The sequence below is a fragment of the Mercenaria mercenaria genome, chromosome 18, assembly GCF_021730395.1.
Source record: "Mercenaria mercenaria strain notata chromosome 18, MADL_Memer_1, whole genome shotgun sequence".
Lineage (NCBI taxonomy): Eukaryota > Metazoa > Mollusca > Bivalvia > Venerida > Veneridae > Mercenaria > Mercenaria mercenaria.
The window spans coordinates 39,191,490-39,214,244 of record NC_069378.1 but is presented as its reverse complement, the minus strand read 5'-3'; the positions used below and the strand labels follow the sequence as shown (position 1 = coordinate 39,214,244).

General features: G+C 35.6%; 1 protein-coding gene across 2 annotated transcripts in view; it reads left to right on the top strand.

Moving 5' to 3' along the window:
• Positions 1 to 22,755, top strand: part of LOC128550706 (restin homolog) — a 252,571-nt gene that overhangs the window by 89,999 nt on the left and 139,817 nt on the right. For both annotated transcript variants that reach the window (XM_053530279.1, XM_053530280.1), the window contains exons 9-10: positions 18,187 to 18,276; positions 20,665 to 20,720. In XM_053530279.1, the coding sequence (XP_053386254.1) occupies positions 18,187 to 18,276; positions 20,665 to 20,720 (146 nt within the window). The remainder of the gene's footprint in view (positions 1 to 18,186; positions 18,277 to 20,664; positions 20,721 to 22,755) is intronic.

Sequence of the window (22,755 nt, the reverse complement as noted above, 5' to 3'; positions counted from 1 at the left end):
AAACACTGAGGCTCACCCTGATCTGTTAACTCACAAACTGTACTGTCCTAAGCTGCTACAGGAAATGTTTAACTCTGAAATAAAAAGGCATTGCACTGGTGAAAAAAATATGTGATGGCAATCTGAATTTTGATGCTGAATCTTCTCGTAAATGGGGATTAGCTTGGGAAGAGCGGCTTAAATGCTCAAAATGTAGCTATATTAGTAAATATTATAAGCTTATGATGAGGTTGAAAAACAAGGAAGGGGTAGAAAAGCTGCTAAAATCAATGTTGGCTTCCAGTTAGGTGTAATGACAACCCCAATAGGTAATACAGGTGCAGCTAGATTACTGGCCCATGCTGAGATAATTCCACCCTGTGTTACTGGTATGCAAAGATGTCAAATAAAGTTGGTGAAAACATTGAAACCCTTAACAAACAGAATATGCATGAAGTAAGACAGTCACTTAAACAGGAAAATGCAAATGTGGTAATTCAAATAGCTCAGAAGTCTTAACCGAAGGGGACTCCTGCTACAATAACCCCTTGTTTAACTCCGAAAGTATGCCCTTTCAAGCTGGCACCATTGTCGCAACAACTATTTGTGAAAATAATACACATAGAAAGTCAATTACTGGTGCATTTGTTGGTGTTAAAGCATGTACAGCTGCTTCTAAGTTAAGAAATCAAGGGTATAAAAATGTAAAGTGCCCCAATCATCCAGGCCACTGTACAGCAAAATTTAGATGAGGCCCAATCCATTGGTGATGAAGCCAAATGGAATGAAATGGTATCTAAGGATATTACTAAAGATCTTCAGATTTCACACTACACAGGTGATGGAGATTCTAAAGGTCATTCTGGTGTAGACAAAGGTCAAGGAACTAAAACTGTGCACTTGAAAGATGTGAGGCACCTAGCAAATTCTCTAAAAAGGCAAATTAACTGGGCACCATTTAGTGACAAAATGTTCCGTGGTAAACAGAAGTCTAATCTAAAAAACAAATTTGCTCTATCTATTAAATCTAGGTGTGTTTCAGAGCTATCAACTGCACATAAGAAGTACAAAAGCAATTTGAAAGTAATAAAACACAAAAATGCCTAATATAATTTCAGCAATAGTACTATGTTTCAAAGTTTACTGTGGTACCCCATGTTCTAAATACAGCTGGTTTGTTCTGGCAACTACAGAAAAGCAAAAAAACTATATGCCAGACAATGTCAGGCTTAAAATGACTGATGATGATGAGACTTTACTCAGGAAATGTATTGAAATTCTCCTTGGTCCAGAAAGCATAGAAAAAACTAAATTGTTAACATCTACACAGAAATGTGAAGCAGCGAACAGATCCTATAATGCATGCTTGCCCAAAAATGTTACATTTCTCCGCAACTGCCATGGCCGTATCCATGGCCAGATTCTAAGACTAAATCATGGGCTTGCTGACACTGTTACCCTTAAAGCTAGAGTAAATGGTGTAAAACTGTCACATGGCTCTTCTGTTATCAGACACCTTTTAAGAACAGAGTACTACGACAAGTTGCGTAAAACTACTAGGTACATATCGCGAGCAAGACGCAGTCGTTTTGCATCACGCCAGTATAGGTACAAATTACATACAGATTTACACTATTCAAAGGGTCTCACTGACCCCAAGCCTGACTTTTCTAGCACCCCACACCTCAAAGATCATGCTTATGCATAGAGTGTGATATTAGGATGAAATAAAGATGGTTATAAGTAAAATTATTGTGCTGTCTTGTGGCCAGCTGAGCCGGCACTGCACACATATAACAAGTTATATTAACCGCACAAATGTAAATAAGCCTTGTATAAGTTGTGTATATAATAGTGCTATATTTATCAAAAATATTATACAAAAATAGTAAACTACTGTATACCATAGAATACAGTCCTTGAAAGAAAACTCCCTAAACTTATGGCCTGAGCATTGGTCCCCACATTTCTGCCTTTCATTATTTATGAATTGGGGTTCAGTGCTCAAATGTTCCGGGTTCACACACAGAGAAAGTGGCATATATGCGACACGTGTAAGCCTTCGGGAATTTTTAAAATATTTCTAGTGGCCTGACACATAAGTCTGTGCACATAATATTGTTTTCTGACAGTTTCTCCAGGCAGTTGTGTGGTTATTTTTCCATAGCTAGGATTTTTATTCACTGTCGTACAACCAAGCCATTTCCGACACCCTTTTTCCCCCACCGGTATAGAATTATCATTTATTTTTTGCTTAATTCTTTCAAAAATCAATTATCTGGGTTGATGTGCCATGTTTACAAATTTTTTTTTATTTGGCAGACGACAGAAAATTTTAGTAATTCTACCGGGTGACAATTCTTATAGGTTATAACACACTAAATAGCCACCACTATATATTCTATATAAAATGACAAGTTTTCACAATGCTGCAATACACACCTAGACCCATTTTAAATTTCTTTAACTTACATTTTCTTGTAGAGCAACATTTATACTGTAAAAATATCCAAAGAAAAGTAGGGGTCATGTTTGATGCAAGAAAAATATTTCTGGTCAAACGGACACACCGTAATTTTTACACTGAAATGACAATCACAATTTAGGGTAGGGGTGTATGAATAAATTTCACATGTTAAATCAGTTTGGAGTCTTTTTATACGCCCGTTTGAAAAACGGGACGTATTATGGGAACGCCCCTGGCGGGCGGATGGGGGGGTTGGCGGGGGGGGGGGGGGGCGGGGGGCGGCGTCCACAGACCTTGTCCGGAGCATATCTTCTACATGCATGGAGGGATTTTGATGAAACTTGGCACAGTTGTTCACCATCATGAGACGGAGTGTCATGCGCAAGAACCAGGTTCCTAGGTCTAAGGTCAAGGTCACACTTAGAGGTCAAAGGTCAAATTCAAGTATGACTTTGTCCGGAGCATATCTTCTTCATGCATAGAGGGATTTTGATGAAAGTTGGCACAATTGTTTATCATCAGAGACGGAGTGTCATGCGCAAGAACCAGGTCCCTAGGTCTAAGGTCAAGGTCACACTTAGAGTCAAAGGATACAAGAATGAAAACTTTGTCCGGAGCATATCTTCTTCATGCATAGAGGGATTTTGATGAAATTTGGGCACAATTGTTCATCATCATGAGACGGAGTGTCATGCGCAAGAACCAGGTCCCTAGGTCTAAGGTCAAGGTCACACTTAGAGGTCAAAGGATACAGAATGAAAACTTTGTCCGGAGCATTTCTTCTTCATGCATGGAGGGATTTTGATATAACTTGGCACAAATGTTCACCACCACAAGACGGAGTGTCATGCGCAAGAACCAGGTCCCTAGGTCTAAGGCCCAAGGTCACACTTAGAGGCCAAAGGTCAGATACAAGAATGACTGTCCGAAGCATTTCTTCTTCATGCATAGAGGGATTTTGAGGGTAACTTGGCACAATTAAAACACCATCATGAGATGAAGTGTCATGCGCAGTTCCCTTCTTTAGAATACTTCCCTTTGTTGTTACTATAAATAGCTTATATTGTAACTTTTTCATTACTAGTCGTAGGGAAAAATCGAGACCACTTTTCTGTAGTACAACATGCATGCTACATCCAATTATGAGGTGTATTTTGACCAATCTCTACCTGGTAAAGATTTTTGTGTGGACTTACAATTTTTTTTTTGATTTTTTTTTTTTTTTTTTTTAAGATTACCTTCCCTTAGTTGTTACTATAAATAACTTATATAGTAACTTTTTTATAATTGACCGTAGGGAAAAAACAAGACCACTTTCTGTGGTACAACATAGATGTTACTTTCAAATTTTAGGTGTATTTTAAGGTATCTCTCCCGGGTAAGAGTTTTTTTGTGGACTTAGAAAAACAAAAGACTTACAATGATTACTAAACAACCACAAAATTAAAAATTCCATTTGGAAAACAGGTGCTAGAGTAAAGAAATTTGCTGTGACGGGCGTATATTGTGACATTCTGGCACTCTTGTTTCAACATGCAAATGCTACCAGTATATCAAGTATAGGCGTGCAATATGATTTCAACCAATATATAGCAATGATTTCAAGGAAAAATCCTTCTTACAGCAAAAAAAACTGAGAACTATTTGAATCCGCCATTATGCGACTACCATTTTTTCAAAGGTGCTCAGGCTATTTAGTGTCTGTATGCCTTTAAACACACATAAGTTTCTCATGTTTAGTCCGATTTTGAAAATTCTTTCTTTTCTTTAAATGATTTAAAAAATGCAAGCAGACATAATAAACACAACAACAACATTGCCTTTCGCTTTCAGGTATTCAATTGAAACTTGGTATACTTGCTCATCGTGACAGTGCATATTTATGTGACAAGATGTTTAAAGTTCCATAAGGCTTTAAATTTTATGTTAAAAACCGATGAAACAGCTGTCCAAATAGATGTTTTGCATAATTACATAGTTAGACAAGCACTACTTTCAATACTACACATGAACTTATACAGTTAGAGCGTTAAAGGGAGGTAATCAAACACAGTTGATTCAATAAAACTTCCTACCATATCAGTCAATAATCAAACTCTTGACAAATATTATAGAAAACAAATATCGAAAATAGAATTTAACAAGAAATTAATAAATTTTATGTTACAAAGCATTTAGAAGCCACGTTAGTTACAAAGGCATTGTGAGCATTTAACTCTATCTGCAGTATTTCAACTGTTATAAATGCAACTTTGAAATTTTGGTTTAAGTTTTTCAGAGAGTACAATATGGTGTTCTTCAGTTACAACATTGAAATGCTGAGATGGATAAAATATGCTGAAAGTGTATGACCCATAACTCTGAATTGCATATTTGCAAAGTTATGCCCCTTTCTGAATTTGGAAATTGCAAATTAAATTTTTGCATGGATATATCTTATTCGCTACAGTGTTTAATGCCTGCAGCTAGTTGACTTCATTGTATTAACTGCTTTTTATTGGGACAGACTGCTTTTGATTTGGATCAATTGTCTACATTTGAGTTTATATACATCACATGGGGCTCAACAAACTTAGATAATTTTGATAATGACTTGATTTGTCAAAACTTTCTTTTGAAATATATTTATGATTTTCAAATGTTTCTAAACCTTGATATGGCACAGGGCACAGAGGAGACAATACACTATACAGTTGACAGAATGTAGGAGCTAGCTGCAGCAAAACACAATTGAAAAGATCATAATGTAATGCAGATTGACCATTTTCATTGTATGATGGTAAATCATTTGCATGACTTATTAATTTCTTTTGTCTGTTGCATTTCAAATTAGTATGTATAAATATGGTGGGTGGGGTAGGGCGAATTGCAGTGAAGTTGGATGTCTCACTGAGTTTTCAGAAATTCCCTACCCCTGTCTATTGATTCGGTCACACATTAAACTGGAATCCACCTAAAAACCGGAATACACCGGAATACACTTTGCATAGCCGGAATACACCTGTATTTTTTAATTAAAAGGTATTTTTGAAGTGTTTTTGATATAATTCAATCATATTTATCATAAATAATTAATATACGAAAGGAAAATAAAATACGTTAACGCAAAATAATTTTATACGAGATTGAAGTTCGGCGTCTGCGCCGGAAATTTCCATAACCGAAATATACCCGTATTTCAATAATAAATGGTATTTTTGTAGGGGCTAATGCAGAAAACATTTGAGTATAATATAAAATAAGTTTACAAAAGGAAAATAAAATACTTTAATTAACGCAAAATGATTTTATACGAGATTGAAATTCGGCGAGCTTACGGAAATGTTGCACGCTTACGTCGCTGTGACTAGATACCGGAATGTTGATTATTGGAAATTATTTAATAGTTTCTTCACATTTTATTTAAAAAATGAAACAAAGAAATAATTTATGATAAACAAAATATCAATATTCAATTTATAAATGAATTATAGACAAATACGGGTCATGACATAACCGCGCTGATCGGAAAGGCCTTAACATGATCGGAAAGGGCCTGTCATATGTTTATTATTTGAAATTATTAATTGTTTCTTCATATTTCATTTAACAAATAACACAGAAAATAAATTAGGAATTATAAAATAGCAATTTTCGATTTTAAAATGAATTATAGACAAAATACGAGTGGCATAAACCGCCTGATCGGAAAGGGCATAACATGATCGGAAGGGGCATGTCACGTGTTTATTATTGGAAATTATTTAATTATTTCTTCAGATTTCGTATAACAAATAAAAAAGAAAAGAAATGAGAAAACAATATCAATATTCGATTTTTAAATGAATTATACACAAAACATATGTCAGCGCATAAACCGCGCTGATCGGAAAGGACCGACCATATGTTTATTATTGGAACTAATTGAATTATTTCCTCAGAATTAATCTGATAATTTAAAATGTTTAAGAAGAAAATATATTTTGAAAAATCAGTTTTCAAAAGAATTATATCATGTTTAATATATAAATATACAAACGTTTACTGCGTTCATTGCCATAGCACAATTAACAACTTTTAAATGTATGCGGCGTAACAAACACATGTCTCTGATTAGTCCCGATAGAGTTTGATTGGATTATCACACCTATTGATAATCAATTAATCAGTATATTTGAAAGCACACACAAGTGACATGTGACAAATAATGTCTAACGAGGGAAAATGCAGTTAAATATGATAAGCTTTTATTTAATTTCATTTAATTGTCGATATTATTGCAAATTGAAAAATTGAAGAAAAACAGGAACATTCAGTTATATTTTTTATTTTTGCACACGAAAAGCTTATATAGCCATATACATATATACTTAAATGTATCAACACTTATTCAATGTTTTACTAAAACAGCGATGAATTGTAGATTTAATCATACATTGGCCTAAATTTTTTACGAGTTGACATTCCAGATACACCATAGAAGGCACATTTATATATTAATGCATATTGCCCTTGGTATGATTTTCCAGGCGTGTAACAAACTGTCACCAAATTTTTGTCTATGGTGAATATATCATATTATTGAATGAAGCATATTTACTCGACGGCAGATTATTTTGACAACGAAAAGCCGTTTAAAAAAATCCTTAACTTTCTTTAAATATTTGATTGATACTATAGCAATCAGTGTCCACTCAACATGCTCAACTTGTTGATTGACAGGTGACACTCGAATAACATGCCTGTTCATTATTAACAATTATAAGGTACTTACGATTTGAAAGTATAGTTATTATTAAAGTTCAGTAAATAAAGAGTGGTCTGAAAGAGAGAGGAAAAAAACGATGATTTTAACAACTCAGAATTTATACAAGTATCATTATTTCTTCATTCATGGCGGTAAAATAATTCATCTGTTTCCTGAAATATGTCATAAAGGAATATCATATTAGCATATAAAAAGATATTTTAAAATAATTTGAACTAAAAAATTGAAACTTGAAATTTACCTACCTAAGTTGAAAGCTAAGAAAATTATGGCGATTGTGGTTCATCAAAGAATGCGCAAATTTCCCGTGCGCTCAAGAAATTTTCAACCTCGTATAAAAAACGTTTTGCGCGTGTTAATTTGCTTTTGTAAATTAATTTTTCATTTTAGATATGATTTAATTCTGTCATAAACCCTAAAAATACGATTGATTAAAGAAATACGGGTGTATATTACAGAATTTTAGGACATGGAAATTCATCCACGAATGCGCAAATTTTCAGTGCGCACGCCGATTTTCAATCGTGTACAAGACGTAATGCGCAAAAGCATTTTAATATCCTTTCGAAAATTAATTATTTATGATAAATATGTTTGAATTCAGTCATAAACCACTTCAAAAATACCATTTGTTGAAGAAATACGGGTGTATTTCGGTTATGGTAATTTCCCAAGCGGTCGCCAAATTTCAATCTTGTATAAATCGTTTTGTGTTAAGTATTTTATTTTCCTTTTGTAAACTTATTATTTATATTAAACACGAATGATTTCTGAAAAAAAAAAACACTACAAAATACCATTTATTAATAAAATACGGGTGTATTTCGGTTATGGAAATTTCCGGCGCGGTCGCCGAATTTCAATCCGTATAAAATCATTTTGCGTGAACGTATTTTATTTTCCTTTGGTATGTGAATTATTTATGATAAATATGATTGAATTATATCATAAACACTTCAAAAATACCTTTAAATTAAAAAATACAGGTGTATTCCGGTTATGCAAAGTGTATTCCGGTTTTTAGGTGGATTCCGGTGTAATGTGTGACCCTATTGATTTACAATATGTCTAAAGACACTGGACTACCATGCCCCAACAAAAAAGAAACGTGTCAAACACTCTAATCAACCTAACTGGTATACTAAGGAAATTGAATTAACCATCAAACAAAGAGATCATTTTAAATGCATAGGTAATAAAAGCAGATACAAAGAATGGCATACAAAAGTAAAAAATATGATATATCAGGCAAAAAAGTCCTTCTTTACGGATACAATTAATAAAAATGACAATAAAGATGTGAAATTACTGTGGAAAAATCTAAAAGATCTAACTGGAGACTCTTCCAAGTCCCAAACCAATTTTATCAATGACGAATCTGGAAGTCCAATACTTGATCCAGAAACTACAGCAAATACTTTCAACAACTTCTTTCTAAATGTATTTCAGTCTGTTGAACAGAATTTAAATCAAAATGTAAACTGTAATCAACAAACTAACACTTCTAGCAGTGAATATGACATACCACCAATTACATGAAAATTTGTTGAAACTCAATTACTCAATTTAGATTCAAAAAAGTCCACTGGCTTAGATGGATTAAATGCTAAATTTTTAAAAATGTCAGCAAAGATTATAGCTAGGCCTCTTACCAAAGTACTAAATCTAAGTATTGCAAACAAAATATTTCCTGACCAATTTAAGATTGCAAAGATAACACCAATTTACAAGAAAGTCTCAAAAAGTGATAAAAATAATTATAGACCAATATCAGTACTGCCTGTGTTATCAAAAATTATTGAAAGACATGTCTCAAACAGTTTAAAATTCTACCTAGAAGAAAATGGGCTGCTATACAACTATCAATCAGGATTTAGGGCCAATCATTCATGTGAAACAGCCTTGACTGCTATTAGGCCACACCAAATTGATGTCTTGTTCTTCGGATCTTTTTCAAAAATATTTGGGGCGAGCAAATCATCATTTATTGATGCGAGCGAAAAGCGATGAAATAAAAAAAAGTAATTATCGCTTGCATCCTGTTTAACATCAAATAAAGTGTATTTCCATCAATATTGTATGACAAGCTGAAACAATCTTAATTTTGGTTCAGCAAAGATGTGTACAAAATAACCTTATCGGCAGATGTTTAAACAACAGTTTCAGAGAAAAGACTCTTCACTGAAATGGGACTTGGACATAGTAAGTTAGGAGTCCGAAAATACATTTATTACTGGATATTTTATTGTGTTCCTCAGTGTAAAAGGCACATGTGGCAATTAGTGGCTGAATGTTTGTCCCAACATACTTTCAGTGGGTCCTAGTTTTTGAGCTCATGTGACCCAGTTTTGAACTTGACCTAGATATTATCAAGATAAAAATTCTGACCAATTTTCATGAAGATCCATTGAAAAATATGGTCTCTACAGAGGTCACAAGGTTTTTCTATTATTTGACCTATTGACCTAGTTTTCGAAGGTACATGACCCTGTTTCAGGGCCTCCTCTGGGTTTTTCATACTTGTTGCCAACCTTTTCGCCAATTTGAAAAAGTTGGAGCCACTTTAGAGCCATTTTTGAGCCAAAGTTCTGAGCCACTTTTATTTCTCTTAGTTGGCTGTCATAGTGTGCATAGAGAAATAAAATATTGTAAATAATTTCATTAGGAATAATAACAAGTTTTGAAGGTGCATTAGTTTATTGTAGAAGTAATTTTTATTTTTAAAAGGCACATGTGGCAATTAGTGTTTTTCTGATCGCTCAATGTCCGGCGTCCGGCGTCCGTTGTCTGTCGTCTGTCAACATTTAGTTTGTGTATGCAATAGAGGATGTATTTTTCAATAAATCTTCATGAATATTGGTCAGAATGATAACCTTGATGAAATCTAGGCCGAGTTCGAAAATGGGTCATCTCGGGTCAAAAACTAGGTCACTAGGTCAAATCAAAGAAAAACCTTGTGTATGCGATAGAGGCTGTATTTTTCAACTAATCTTCATGAATATTGGTCAGAATGATAACCTTGATGAAGGCTAGGCCGAGTTTGAAAATGGGTCATCTCGGGTCAAAAACTAGGTCACTAGGTCAAATCAAAGAAAAACCTTGTGTATGCGATAGAGGCTGTATTTTTCAATTGATCTTCATGAATATTGGTCAGAATGATTGCCTTGATGAAATCTAGGCCGAGTTTGAAAATGGGTCATCTCGGGTCAAAAACTAGGTCACTAGGTCAAATCAAAGAAAAACCTTGTGTATGCGATAGAGGCTGTATTTTTCAATTATTCTTCATGAATATTGGTCAGAATGATAGCCTTGATAAAATCTAGGCCGAGTTCAAAAATGGGTCATCTCGGGTCAAAAACTAGGTCACTAGGTCAAATCAAAGAAAAACCTTGTGTATGCGATAGAGGCTGTATTTTTCAATTGATCTTCATGAATATTGGTCAGAATGATTGCTTTGATGAAATCTAGGCCGAGTTCGAAAATGGGTCATCTCGGGTCAAAAACTAGGTCACTAGATCAAATCAAAGAAAAACCTTGTGTATGCGATAGAGGCGGTATTTTTCAATTGATCTTCATGAATTTTGGTCAGAATGATTACCTTGATGAAATCTAGGCCGAGTTTGAAAATGGGTCATCTGGGATTAAAAACTAGGTCACTAGATCAAATCAAGGAAAAACCTTGTGTATGCGATAGAGGCTGTATTTTTCAGCTGATCTTCATGAAATTTAGCCAGAATGATTACCTTGATAAAATCTAGGCCGAGTTCGAAAATGGGTCATCTGGGGTAAAAAACTAGGTCACTAGGTCAAATCGAAGAAAAACATTGTGTATGCAATAGAGGATGTAGTTTTCAATTGATCTTCATGAAATTTGGTCAGAGTGATTGCCTTGATGAAATCTAGGTCGAGTTTGAATATGGGTTATCTGAGGTCAAAAACTAGGTCACTAGGTCAAATTAAAGAAAAATCTTGTGTATGCGATAGAGACTGTTTTTTTTCAATTGATTTTTATGAAATTTGGTCAGGATGATTGCCTTAATGAAATCTAGATCGAATTTGAATATGGGTCATCTGAGGTCAAAAACTAGGTCACTTGGTCAAATCAAAGAAAAAACTTGTATATGTGATAGAGGCTGTATGTTTAAATTGATCTTCATGAATTTTGGTCAGAATGATTGCCTTGATAAAATCTAGGTCGAGTTTGAACATGGGTCATCTAGGGTCGAAAACTAGGTCATATCATAATCTAAGAAAATGCTTGTTTTATCACAAGAGACCAATTTTTTGGTCCAATCTTAATGAAAATTGGTCAGAATATTAATTTTGTTTCCATGAAATCACTAGGTCAAACATGTTTTACACTGTTATGGTGTGTTTCTTAGGTGAGCGACCTAGGGCCATCTTGGCCCTCTTGTTATAGCTCTTTGGTCAGAATTACCAATTTTTCAGGACTCATTTATTTTCGGAAAGGAAAATTCGGATTTTTTTCTATTCTAAAAGGTCGAGTTGAACACTTGTCTAATGATTTTTAAGAAGCCATGGTAGCAAGTGATATCTTCCAGCTTCTGAACATTTCAAAGAAATTAACCAGGTCCAGGATACAAATTGAGGTCGATGTGTTTTTGTTTTCGGATCCATCGTTAAAATCTTTTATGAAATTTTTTTTCTGAGGAATTACAAAATTATCTTGCAAAAACTAACAAATTAAATGTATCTTTTGTACTTATTTAAAATTCGTCAGTCATACAACTGCATGCCACAAACATGTCGATCTTTTTTTTTTCTTTTGTAAAAAATCGCAACACATAAAGAAGACAAGCTTACTGTAGCTGAGTGGCTGCTTTTTAATTTCTGACTTTTGCAGCCACAGTTTGACTGTCACAATATAAAACAAACTGTATACGTCGGATTAGTTCGACTACACATAAAGTTCACCGTAATCGGCGTTAATTTTGGTGAATTCTCGGCAGAGGTCAAACATACAAGCTGGCAGATGTTTTGATTACTGTTAATCATCAGTTCACACATTATTACGTATTATCTTCTCAAGTGTCAACCAACTTCAATATCGAATTGTCAACACCGCCCAGACTGGTTATCGATTTTATTCACTACCAGCGTCTAGGTAAACACGTGTATCGGAACCAATTTTGGCCGGCTATATCCTACGGAAAAACAAATGCGAGAAAAAAAACTATGCGCCACTTATTTTCGCCAGTTCGCAAAATTAGCGCCAATTTTAAAATTATCGCAAGTGGCGACATTGGCGATCGACAGCGGAGGCCCTGCTGTTTTGAACTTTACCTAGATATCATCAAGGTGAACATTCTCACTAATTTTCATGAAGATCTCATGAAAAATATGGCCTCTAGAGAGGTCACAAGGTTTTTTTATTTTTATACCTACTGGCCTAGTTTTTGACCGCACGTGACCCAGTTTCGAAACTGACCTAGATATTATCAAGGTAAACATTCAGATCAATTTTCATGAAGATCCATTGAAAAATATGGCCTCTAGAGAGGTCAAAAGATTTTAGTAATTTTAGACCTACTGACCTAGTTTTTGACTGCAGTTGACCCAGTTTCAAACTTGACCTAGATATCATCAAGATGAACATTCAGACCAACTTTCATACAGATCCCATGAAAAGTATGGCCTCTAGAGAGGTCACAAGGTTTTTTTATTATTTGACCTACTGACGTAGTTTTTTAAGGCACGTGACCCAGTTTCAAACTTGACCTAGATATCATCAAGGTGAACATTCTGACCAATTTTTATGGAGATCCATTTATAAGTATGGCCTCTAGAGAGGTCACAAGGTTTTTCTATTTTTAGACCTACTGACCTAGTTTTTGTCCGCACATGACCCTGTTTCAAACTTGACCTAGATATTATCAAGGTGAACATTCAGACCAATTTTCATACAGATCCCATGAAAAATTTGGCCTTTAGAGAGGTCACAAGGTTTTTCTATTATTTGACCTACTGACCTAGTTTTTGATGGCACGTGATCCACTTTCGAATTTGACCTAGATATCATCAAGATGAACATTCAGACCAACTTTCATACAGATCCCATGAAAAATATGGCCTCTAGAGAGGTCACAAGGTTTTTCTATTATTTGACCTACTGACCTAGTTTTTGAAGGCACGTGACCCACTTTCGAACTTGACCTAGATATCATCAAGGTGAACATCCTGACCAGTTTTCATGAAGATCTCATGAAATACATGGCATCTAGAGAGGTCACAAGGTTTTTCTATTTTTAGACCTACTGACCTAGTTTTTGATTGCACCTGACCCAGTTTCGAACTTGATTTAGATATCATCAAGATGAACATTCAGACCAACTTTCATACAGATCCCACGAAAAATATGGCCTTTAGAGAGGTCACAAGATTTTTCTATTATTTGACCTACTGACCTAGTTTTTGATGGCATGTGACCCAGTTTCGAACATGACCTAGATATCATTAAGGAAAACGTTCTGACCAATTTTCATAAAGATCTTATGTAATATATGGCCTCTAGAGAGGTCACAAGGTTTTTCTGTTTTTAGACCTACTGACCTAGTTTTTGATGGCACATGACCCAGTTTCGAACTTGACCTAGATATCATCAAGATGAACATTCTGACCAACTTTCATAAAGATCCCATGAAAAATGTGACCTCTAGAGTGGTCACAAGCAAAAGTTTACGGACGCACGGACGACGGACACCGCGCGATCACAAAAGCTCACCTTGTCACTTTGTGACAGGTGAGCTAAAAAGCAATCATTGTGTACAAATCACTTAATGACATATGCCCAGACTACTTCAGAACAAAATTCACATACTAGCACAAGTCAAAAAAGTTAACTTAAGGTCGTTAGATTCAAAACAAAATCTGTACTTGCCGAAGCCAAACATAGAAATATTTTTGAAATGTCTCGATTATTCAGGTCCCAGTCTATGGAATGAGTTGCCTGTTGAAGTCCGTACTGCAGAAAACTTAAGTTGTTTTAAACGAAAATACCTGGCATACTGGAAAGGGTCACCGGTCTAAAAATGGTTTTCAAGGGCAAATTCCACATTTATTAATTATAGAAATATCTGTGTCATTTTCTACTGTAATAATTGTGCATTTTGTAAATGGTTGTGCGCATGTGTGAGTTTATGTGTGTGAGTGCCTGTGTGCATATATTTCAAATTAATTATTGCATTATATAACTTTTTGTCATAACTATAATTTCATTGCTATGTTAATTTGAAAGTCTACACTGTTGTAAATATTGTATATATGATGAGGCTGACAGGGAAGATCGGGTTACCTGACTGTGTTGCCTCTTTAAATAAAGTCTTTATTATTATTATTATTATTATTATTATTATTATACCATTACTGTTGGTTTCAACTGGTAAAGAATATCTAAGGAAGATGCTGGGACCACAAGAATGTGTCAGGTTACAGTGAATTTTGTTTCAAGCAGGTTGTCATTGAAAGCGAGTTACTTATTCCATTTTACTAAATCTTTAATCTTTATCTGTGCCTTAATTCGAAAGATAATTGATTATAGGTGACCACACAGGCATTCAAACACATTGGTTTGGTCCATATTGATGCTATATATATATATGTAAAAATAAAATATCCTTACCCTTACAGAAGAAAAAGGCCTGCTGCGTACTCTTGCTGTGTACGTACAGCGTATATGATGCGTACATGATGTGTACTGAAATCAAGGGCTTTAAATAGTACGCAGGATATACACCGCGCATACACCGATAGTACGTTTGTAGTACACTTTTGACATGCAAATGAGCTCTGCCGCGTACTACTTGCTGCGTACATGCTGTGGACTACATAGTACACAGGATGTACGCTGGAGGAATTTAGTATGCGGGAAATAGTACGCAGCATGTACGCGGCACATACACTTTTCACATGCAAATGAGCCTGCGGTGTACTACCCCTGCGGCGTACATGCTGTGTACTCCTGCGGCGTACATGCTGTGTACTCCTGCGGCGTACATGCTGTGTACTCCTGGCCCGAGTCCTGCGGCGTACATGCTGTGTACTCCTGCTGCATACATACTGTGTACTCTTGTGGCAAAACTGCTGTGATAATATAAATTCCTTACCCCAACAAGTTTCGTATGCAAATGCTGATCATTTGGACAGAAAAAAACAGAAAAAAGATAAGTGACATGCATCAATAAGTATTTACCCTTACCAAAATAATGTAGATTGATGTTATCAAATAAATTAGTATGCTTTTCTTCATCCACTTTTCAATGAAATAAATCAATTTTTGTAGCATGTAATTTGGTATACATTTGAAGAAAATGGCGTAACTGCATCAAGGGGAAACAACTTTAATGCAACTAAATATAAGTGTTATGATTTATTATAGACGAAGTGTGTGTAGTATGTATTTATTTTGATTAAAATCCATCTGAGAACAATCTAGGACTGGAATTATATAAGCATTTATACCTTTTTATGTCTGTAAAAAGTAGCGTACCAAAAAATTTTGGATTGATTTTTTTCCAATGGGGCGAGCGCAATTAGCCAAAAATGTTCTGAAAATATACGAGCGGCAAATCCGGTGAACAACTTTTTAATTTGGTGAGGCCTTAATGAGTTAACATAATGAGCATTAAAGCCTTTATAAAACATGATAGAATGGTGTTTTGCTTAAGAGTATTCAAATAACAGTGAGAGCTATTAATTCTTCTCATTCGGGCACTGTTGAGGCATTATCTTGGTAATTATTTCATGTATTACAAAATGTAATGCAACGAAGTTCAAATAAGGCTTTTCAATTATCCAAGTTAGAAAGCTCCAGGATTAATTCAAAATGAAAAAGAATATATTTTTACACTGCATGCAAGGTGCAGCTCAGAAATCACTAAGATGTAAGCTTCACAAATGAACATTGCAAATAGTTTGGCAAATTTTCATTGTTCAGAATACCGGTAATCTGAACTATTCTATGCTATTAAGATAAAAGTTTACTCGGAAATCAAGTTCTTGCTTCCAAAAAAAAAAAAATGTACAAATCCTTCCTGCATGAAGTGTACTTCAGACTTTTACCTAAAAGAATTCAAAGTATAAACACCAAAAGAAAATGAACAAGTCCCTCCCGCGTATATGAAGTTTACTTCAGACTTTAACTTATAAAAAAAAAACTAAGTATAAATGCCAAAAGAAATTGTACAAGTCTTTCCCGCGTATATGAAATGTACTGAACAAATTTCAAAGTATCTGCGGTGTACATGCAGTGTAATATTTTCTTGTACAAGTCCCTCCTGCGTACATGCAGTGTACTCTTTAAATTTTCAGAGTCTGTGCTGCGTACTTGAAGTGTACTAGTGACCTCCTGCGTACATGCTGTGTACTTGCCGAAATAGTACGGGCATGCGGTGTATGTAAAATGTACTCCTGCTCTCTGGCGCTATACACTACAGCATTAGCAATTGCTGGTATTTCAATGACATTGTGATTCTGTATTCTGATTTGTACTTCCGCTTTGCCATTTTTCAACAAGAAAAATCCACATGTCAACAATGTTCCTTAAATATATACAGTAATGATTGTGATGTACAAACAGTGACTTTATCGCATATTAAAATCACATTTTTAATCTTCTTTGTTTGAAATGGAAAGCAAATCTATTATTACATCTGCAGAATCCCTCAAGATAATTATTATGTTGGTGCCCTCATCAACAAAGCAATCTCTTAGGATTCTAAAAATGTTATTACACAAAAAACATGTGAGTTTTTTCCTGCTTTTATTCAGAGCTTATCCATTAAATGTGATACCTTTCTTAGGAAATGTCAACAGTCATTTTCATGTGACCTAGTTGAGTTATTTCAGTAAGCACTTGTAAGTTTCATTATGTCTCCCACACCACACAGACATATTTATTTACTCCTGTGTGTGTGTGTGTGTCTGTCACAAAGCTTGTCCGCACTCTAAGTAGAATATTTCTCATCTGATCTCCACCAAACTTGAACAAAATATGTTTGCCAATATGTCCTAGGCCAAGTTAGATGACCAGCCAAGTCAACCCAAGCACTTTGGAATTATTGCCCTTGAAACTTGTTTTTAATAATCAAAGCACTCAAAGTCCGGTAAGGCAGTTGAGGTTTTGTTGCATGGTTGACTCATATACTACTATTCAGATGATTAGGCAGTTGTGGGAGACATGCGCTTATCTCAAAAGCAGCTCTAGTTCAGCATAAAAACAACAATTAATTATGTCTTCAACACCACTGTGGTGGGAGACATATTGATTTACTCCTGGCTGTCTGTCTGTCTGTCAGTCAGTCTGTCACAAATCTTGTCCATGCTCTAAGTCTGATCTTCACCAAACTGCAACAAAATGTGTTTGTCAGTAAGTCCTCGGCCAAGTTCGATAAGTAGCCAAATCGGCCCAGGCACTTCAGCATTATGGCCCTTGAATTACCAAAAATACTGATGCAAGTGATACAGGTCTTGGTGCATGGTTAACTCAGATACATAATAGAGAAGAAATGCCAATCTAGATGACTAGGCAGTTGTGGGAGACATGAGCTTTTCTCAAAAGCAGCTCTAGTTTTGATTATATTGCATTATCCATTTGCAGTGTTAATTCATATTTATTCCATGGATTTCATTAAATGACTGTTCAGTGTAAAAGTACAAAGAATAAATTGTTTATACATAAATTATTTTAGGTTGATTGTGAAGGGAGTTCTACAACTTATATTAATCACTCTCGACACCTCATTCCTGATGGATTACTTTTAATTCTGAGCGCCAAGCAAGGGAGCTACTGGTACCATTTTTCACGTCTTTGGTATGACACGTCCAGGGATCGAACCCATGACCTCCTGTACTCGAAGCGGACGTTCTACCACTAGGCTATCAAGGCGGTTAAACAAAGAATATTATTCCATTTCAGCAAATATTAACAGTGTTAATTGATTGTGGGTGAAAATAAAAAACGTTTCTTTGGTTTCAGCAAATCTTTACATGTTTTCATAAAAAACGGTGAACAGGTTGTTGAGAAAGGCAAGATGTTGTTGGCAGAAACCAGTAAAATCATTAAAGAGTAAGTATATTAAAACTTCTCTGTTAAGAGTAATTTTGTTCATGTGCATTGCTTGCCAAAAACTTGAAACTACCTCACCATTGCCAACATAAGGTGGATTTTGTTCTATGCTAAAGGTTATTCACTAAAGATTTTTTGTGAATCAGATTTTTCTTGTTCGCAGTTTGCTCTTTTTAAATTCGTTTAATGTTAAAAACTGATTTTCAGTTTTCAGCCTATGATGTTTCAGACCGAAACTTCTTGTGATGAAGTATTGCACGAAGGGGTACCTGTGGTCTTCCTCCACCAAACGTTCAAATGTGTTATAGCTCTGTTGTTTTTTTTTTGGTGAATTATAGCTCTATTGTCTATTGAGTTATAGCTCAGCCTTTCAAATGTGTTATAGCTCTGCCTTTCAAATGTGTTATAGCTCTGCCTTTCTGATGAGTTATAGCTCTGCCTTTCTGATGAGTTATAACTGTGTTATAGCTCAGCTGTTCAAATGTGTTATAGCTCTGCCTTTCTGATGAGTTATAGCTTTGTTGTCCATTGAGTAATAGCTCAGCCTTTCCAATGTGTTATAGCTCTGCCTTTCTGAAGAGTTATAGCTTTGTTGTCCATTGAGTTCTAGTTCTGCCTTTCACATGCGTTATAGCTCTGCCTTTCTGATGGGTTATGGCTGTGTTATAGCTGTACCTTTCTGATGTGTTATAGCTGCTCTGCCTTTCAAATGTGTTATAGCTCTGCATTTCTGATGAGTTATAGCTCAGCCTTTCAAATGTGTTATAGCTCTGCCTTTCTGATGAGTTACAGCTGTATTGTCCATTGAGTTATAGCTCTGCCTTTCCAATGTGTTATAGCTCTACCCTTCCTCTCATGAAGTGCTGGTTGGGTCTTCATCAGACCTTGTCTGGAGCATCATTGCAAGATCTTTTACCATGTTTGTTCAATTGGGGGCACTTGGCCCCTTGTATTCCATACCTCATGTTTTTATTTCGATGTAAATGAGATGTGGAACCAAAATTTGTAGGTTTGGCGCTATATAACATATACTGTGTTGGTGCGCCGTAAAACCCAAATAAATAGATGACCCCTTGTAGGGACCACTTGAGCTGAAATTAGAAATACATTTTGTACCTTTAAAGTACTTCTTCTCATCAATGGTTTGATGGATCTTCATCAAACTTGGGTTGTAACATTGTCTTATGCCAATGTTTTTAAAATGGGGCACTTAGGCCCTTTTGGGTCTACTAGAGTTATGTGTTTTTGGTGAGTGACAGCAAAATATAGCAAAAAGACTGTAAAACACCTTTGTTTTAATGAACAGCTTAAAGGATTTTCACTTAACCTGGTAAGATGCAAAGTCAGATGGTTAAGGTTTTCTTTAGGTGAGGGATTTGCCCATTTGGGCCTCCTGTTTCACTAATTTTGAAGCAATAAACTGAAAAGCATAAGAATTTTAACACTGTCTAGGAGTTACAGCTTTGCCTTGGCTTCATGGTTTGGCACTTTCTGAAGCATGCCAGGTATACCAAATAATTGTCAATTGTCCAATCTGACTAAGCTAATCCCATATGGTGACTTTCCACCTTCACTCCTCTAACTTGAAGATAGTTCACCATAATTATGTCGACAAGATTTTGATCATAAACTGCCATTTCATCTCAAGTCAACACTTCCACATTTCTGCCCGTCAGATCTTCCACTTTCCTACCTGGCAACCCTGCTGCACTCCATGATAAAGACAGTTTCAACCTCTGCTGCTTTGTCATGTTTTATGATATATGAGTTGGTCTCAGTCAGTGACATTATACTGCTATATCACTGATAGCATTTTGGCAATCTTCACATGTATCCACTGAGAGAGAAACTGTCATTAGTATGGTGTTTTGTTTATTCAGTTTATCTGGTGTGGTAAATTGTTGTAGTGAGTGGTTCTGGCAGTGGACTTGCACTATCTATTCCTTCTGTGATTTGTCTGACACATGTGCTGCTTAAGGTTATATTTTATACAGGTTGATGAATGCTTTTGTACTTTTTTGTTTTCTGTAGTTGAGGATGTATTTTTGTTTCTGCCATAACCTTTCTTCTTTATGATTGTGATTTTCTGAAGTACCTTCATTTTTCTTCTACTGTTTTTGTAATTCTCTAGCACTTTATTTGCAATAAGTTCAGAGTGTGAAGATTTGTATGTGTAACTACTGTTGTAGGTGTTAGGAGCAAGTCTTACAGGTTTGATAATTCATCATCAAAATGGTCTACATTCCAGGGTGTTATGATATTGATAAAAAATATCTTCTGTTCAACATTGTATCTTATTTCAACTTTAGACAGTGATGGTTAAAAAATATGTAGGAATATATGCTGTTTTTGTTGAAGCACTAGATGTAGATGTCTATTCAATTTTAGGAGGAAAGCCCAGATGTCAAAGAGAACAAGAAAGGAAAGAATTGTTGTATATGAGGGTAAGATTTTTCATTTCATGCAAAACACTGTGTATTGGTGCCCTTCTGGTTGAAAACAAGTTTCAGGGACTATAGTATATGGTTATGATTTTTTATCTATCTGTCATCATTCTGTCTGTCTGCACTTTCCTGTCTGGTCCAAAACAATGTCATCCATGAAAGGACTTCTATATTACTTGGCACAAATGTTCCCCACAATGAGATGATGTGACTTGCACAAAACATGGACCCCTGGCTCAGAGGTTTAGGTCACATTTGAAGGTCAGAAGTCAGCATGGCTTTTTTAGTCCCCTACTGGTTGAAAACCAGTTTCGGGGACTATAGGAATGCTTTTCCATCCGTTTTTCTGTCCATCCGCAATTTCGTGTCTGGTCCATAACTCTGTCATTCATGAAGGGATTTTAATATTACTTGGCACAAATGTTCCCCATGATGAGACAACATGTCATGCGCAAGACCCAGACCCCTTGCTCAAAGGTCAAGGTCACGTATATGACTGAAAAATTGTTGAAAAAGACGTTACACCCGAACACACACATAATTGGAGGACAAAGGTCAACAGGGCTTTTTTCCTGTCCAGTCCATAACTGCCATCCATGAAGGTATTTTAATATTACTTGGCACAAATATACCTCATAATAAGGTCACACTTGGCTGTCAAATGTTTTCATGGCATAAATAGGGACTGTTTCGTGTCCAGTCCATAACTCTGTCATTCATTAAGGGATTTTAATATTACTTGGCACAAATATGCCCCATGATGAGATGACATGTCATGCGCAAAACCTAGACCCCGAGCTCAAAGGTTAAGGTCACAATTTGAGGTCAATGTTTACATGGCATAAACAGGGTCTGTTTCGTGTCCGGTCCATAACTCTGTCATTCATCAAGGGATTTTAATATTACTTGACACAAATATTCCCCTGGATGAGACAACATGTCATGCGCAAAACCCAGGCCCATAGTTGAAAGGTCAAGGTCACACTTGGAAGTCAAAGGCCAAAAGGGCTTTTTTCCTGTCCAGTCTGTAACTCAACAATTGTTAAAGGGATTTTAATATTACTTGGCACAAATGTTCACCACCATGAGATGGAGTGTCATGCGCAAGAACCAGGTCCCTTGATCTAAGGTCAGGATCACACTTAGAGGCCAATGGTCAGATACAAGAATGACTTTGTCCGGAGCATTTCTTCTTCATGCTGGAGGGATTTTGATGTAACTTGGCACAAATGTTCACCACCATGAGAGGGATTGTCTTGCACAAGAACCAGGTCCCTAGATCTGAGGTCAAGGTCACACAGAGGTCAAAGGTCAAATTTAAGAATGACTTTGTCCGGAGCATTTCTTCTTCATGCATGCATGTTATATGCAATTATTTGGTGTATTTTGACTTATCTCTACCTGGTAAAGAGTTATGTGTGGACTTATATTATAAAGATTTTTTTTTTCTTTTTCAGGATTAATTTCCCTTCGTTGTTACTATAAATAACAATAGAGAAAATTAGGTGCCTTCCAGTAAGGGACTTTGTATTGCATGGCAATACTTCATTCACTTGTTCCTGTCCGGTCTGTAGCTCAAACATCCATCAAGGACTTTTAATATTACTAAACACATTATGTTTATCATAAGAGGACAATATATTATCAACACCTTTCAGACCCCTAGCTTTTAGGTCAAGGTCACCCTGTGAAGTCAAAGGTGATAACATGATATTAACAGGGTTTGTTTCGTTTTTGGTCCAAAACTCTGCCATCAATTGAAAGATTACAAAATTACTTGGCACAAGAATTCTCTGTAATAAAAGAACTTATCTTGCTCAGTACCCAGACCTCTATCTCTAAGGTGAAGGTCACACTTGGAGGTCAAATGTCAATAGAATTTTTTTCCTGTCTGTTCCACAACTTTTTCATTCATGCAGGGATTTTAATATAACTTGGCACAAATGGTAGTTTCATATCTTTAGGAACTTGCAAGAACATTTTTAGCTCACCTGAGCATGAAGTGCTTGGGGTGTGCTGTTGTGGTTGCTCACTG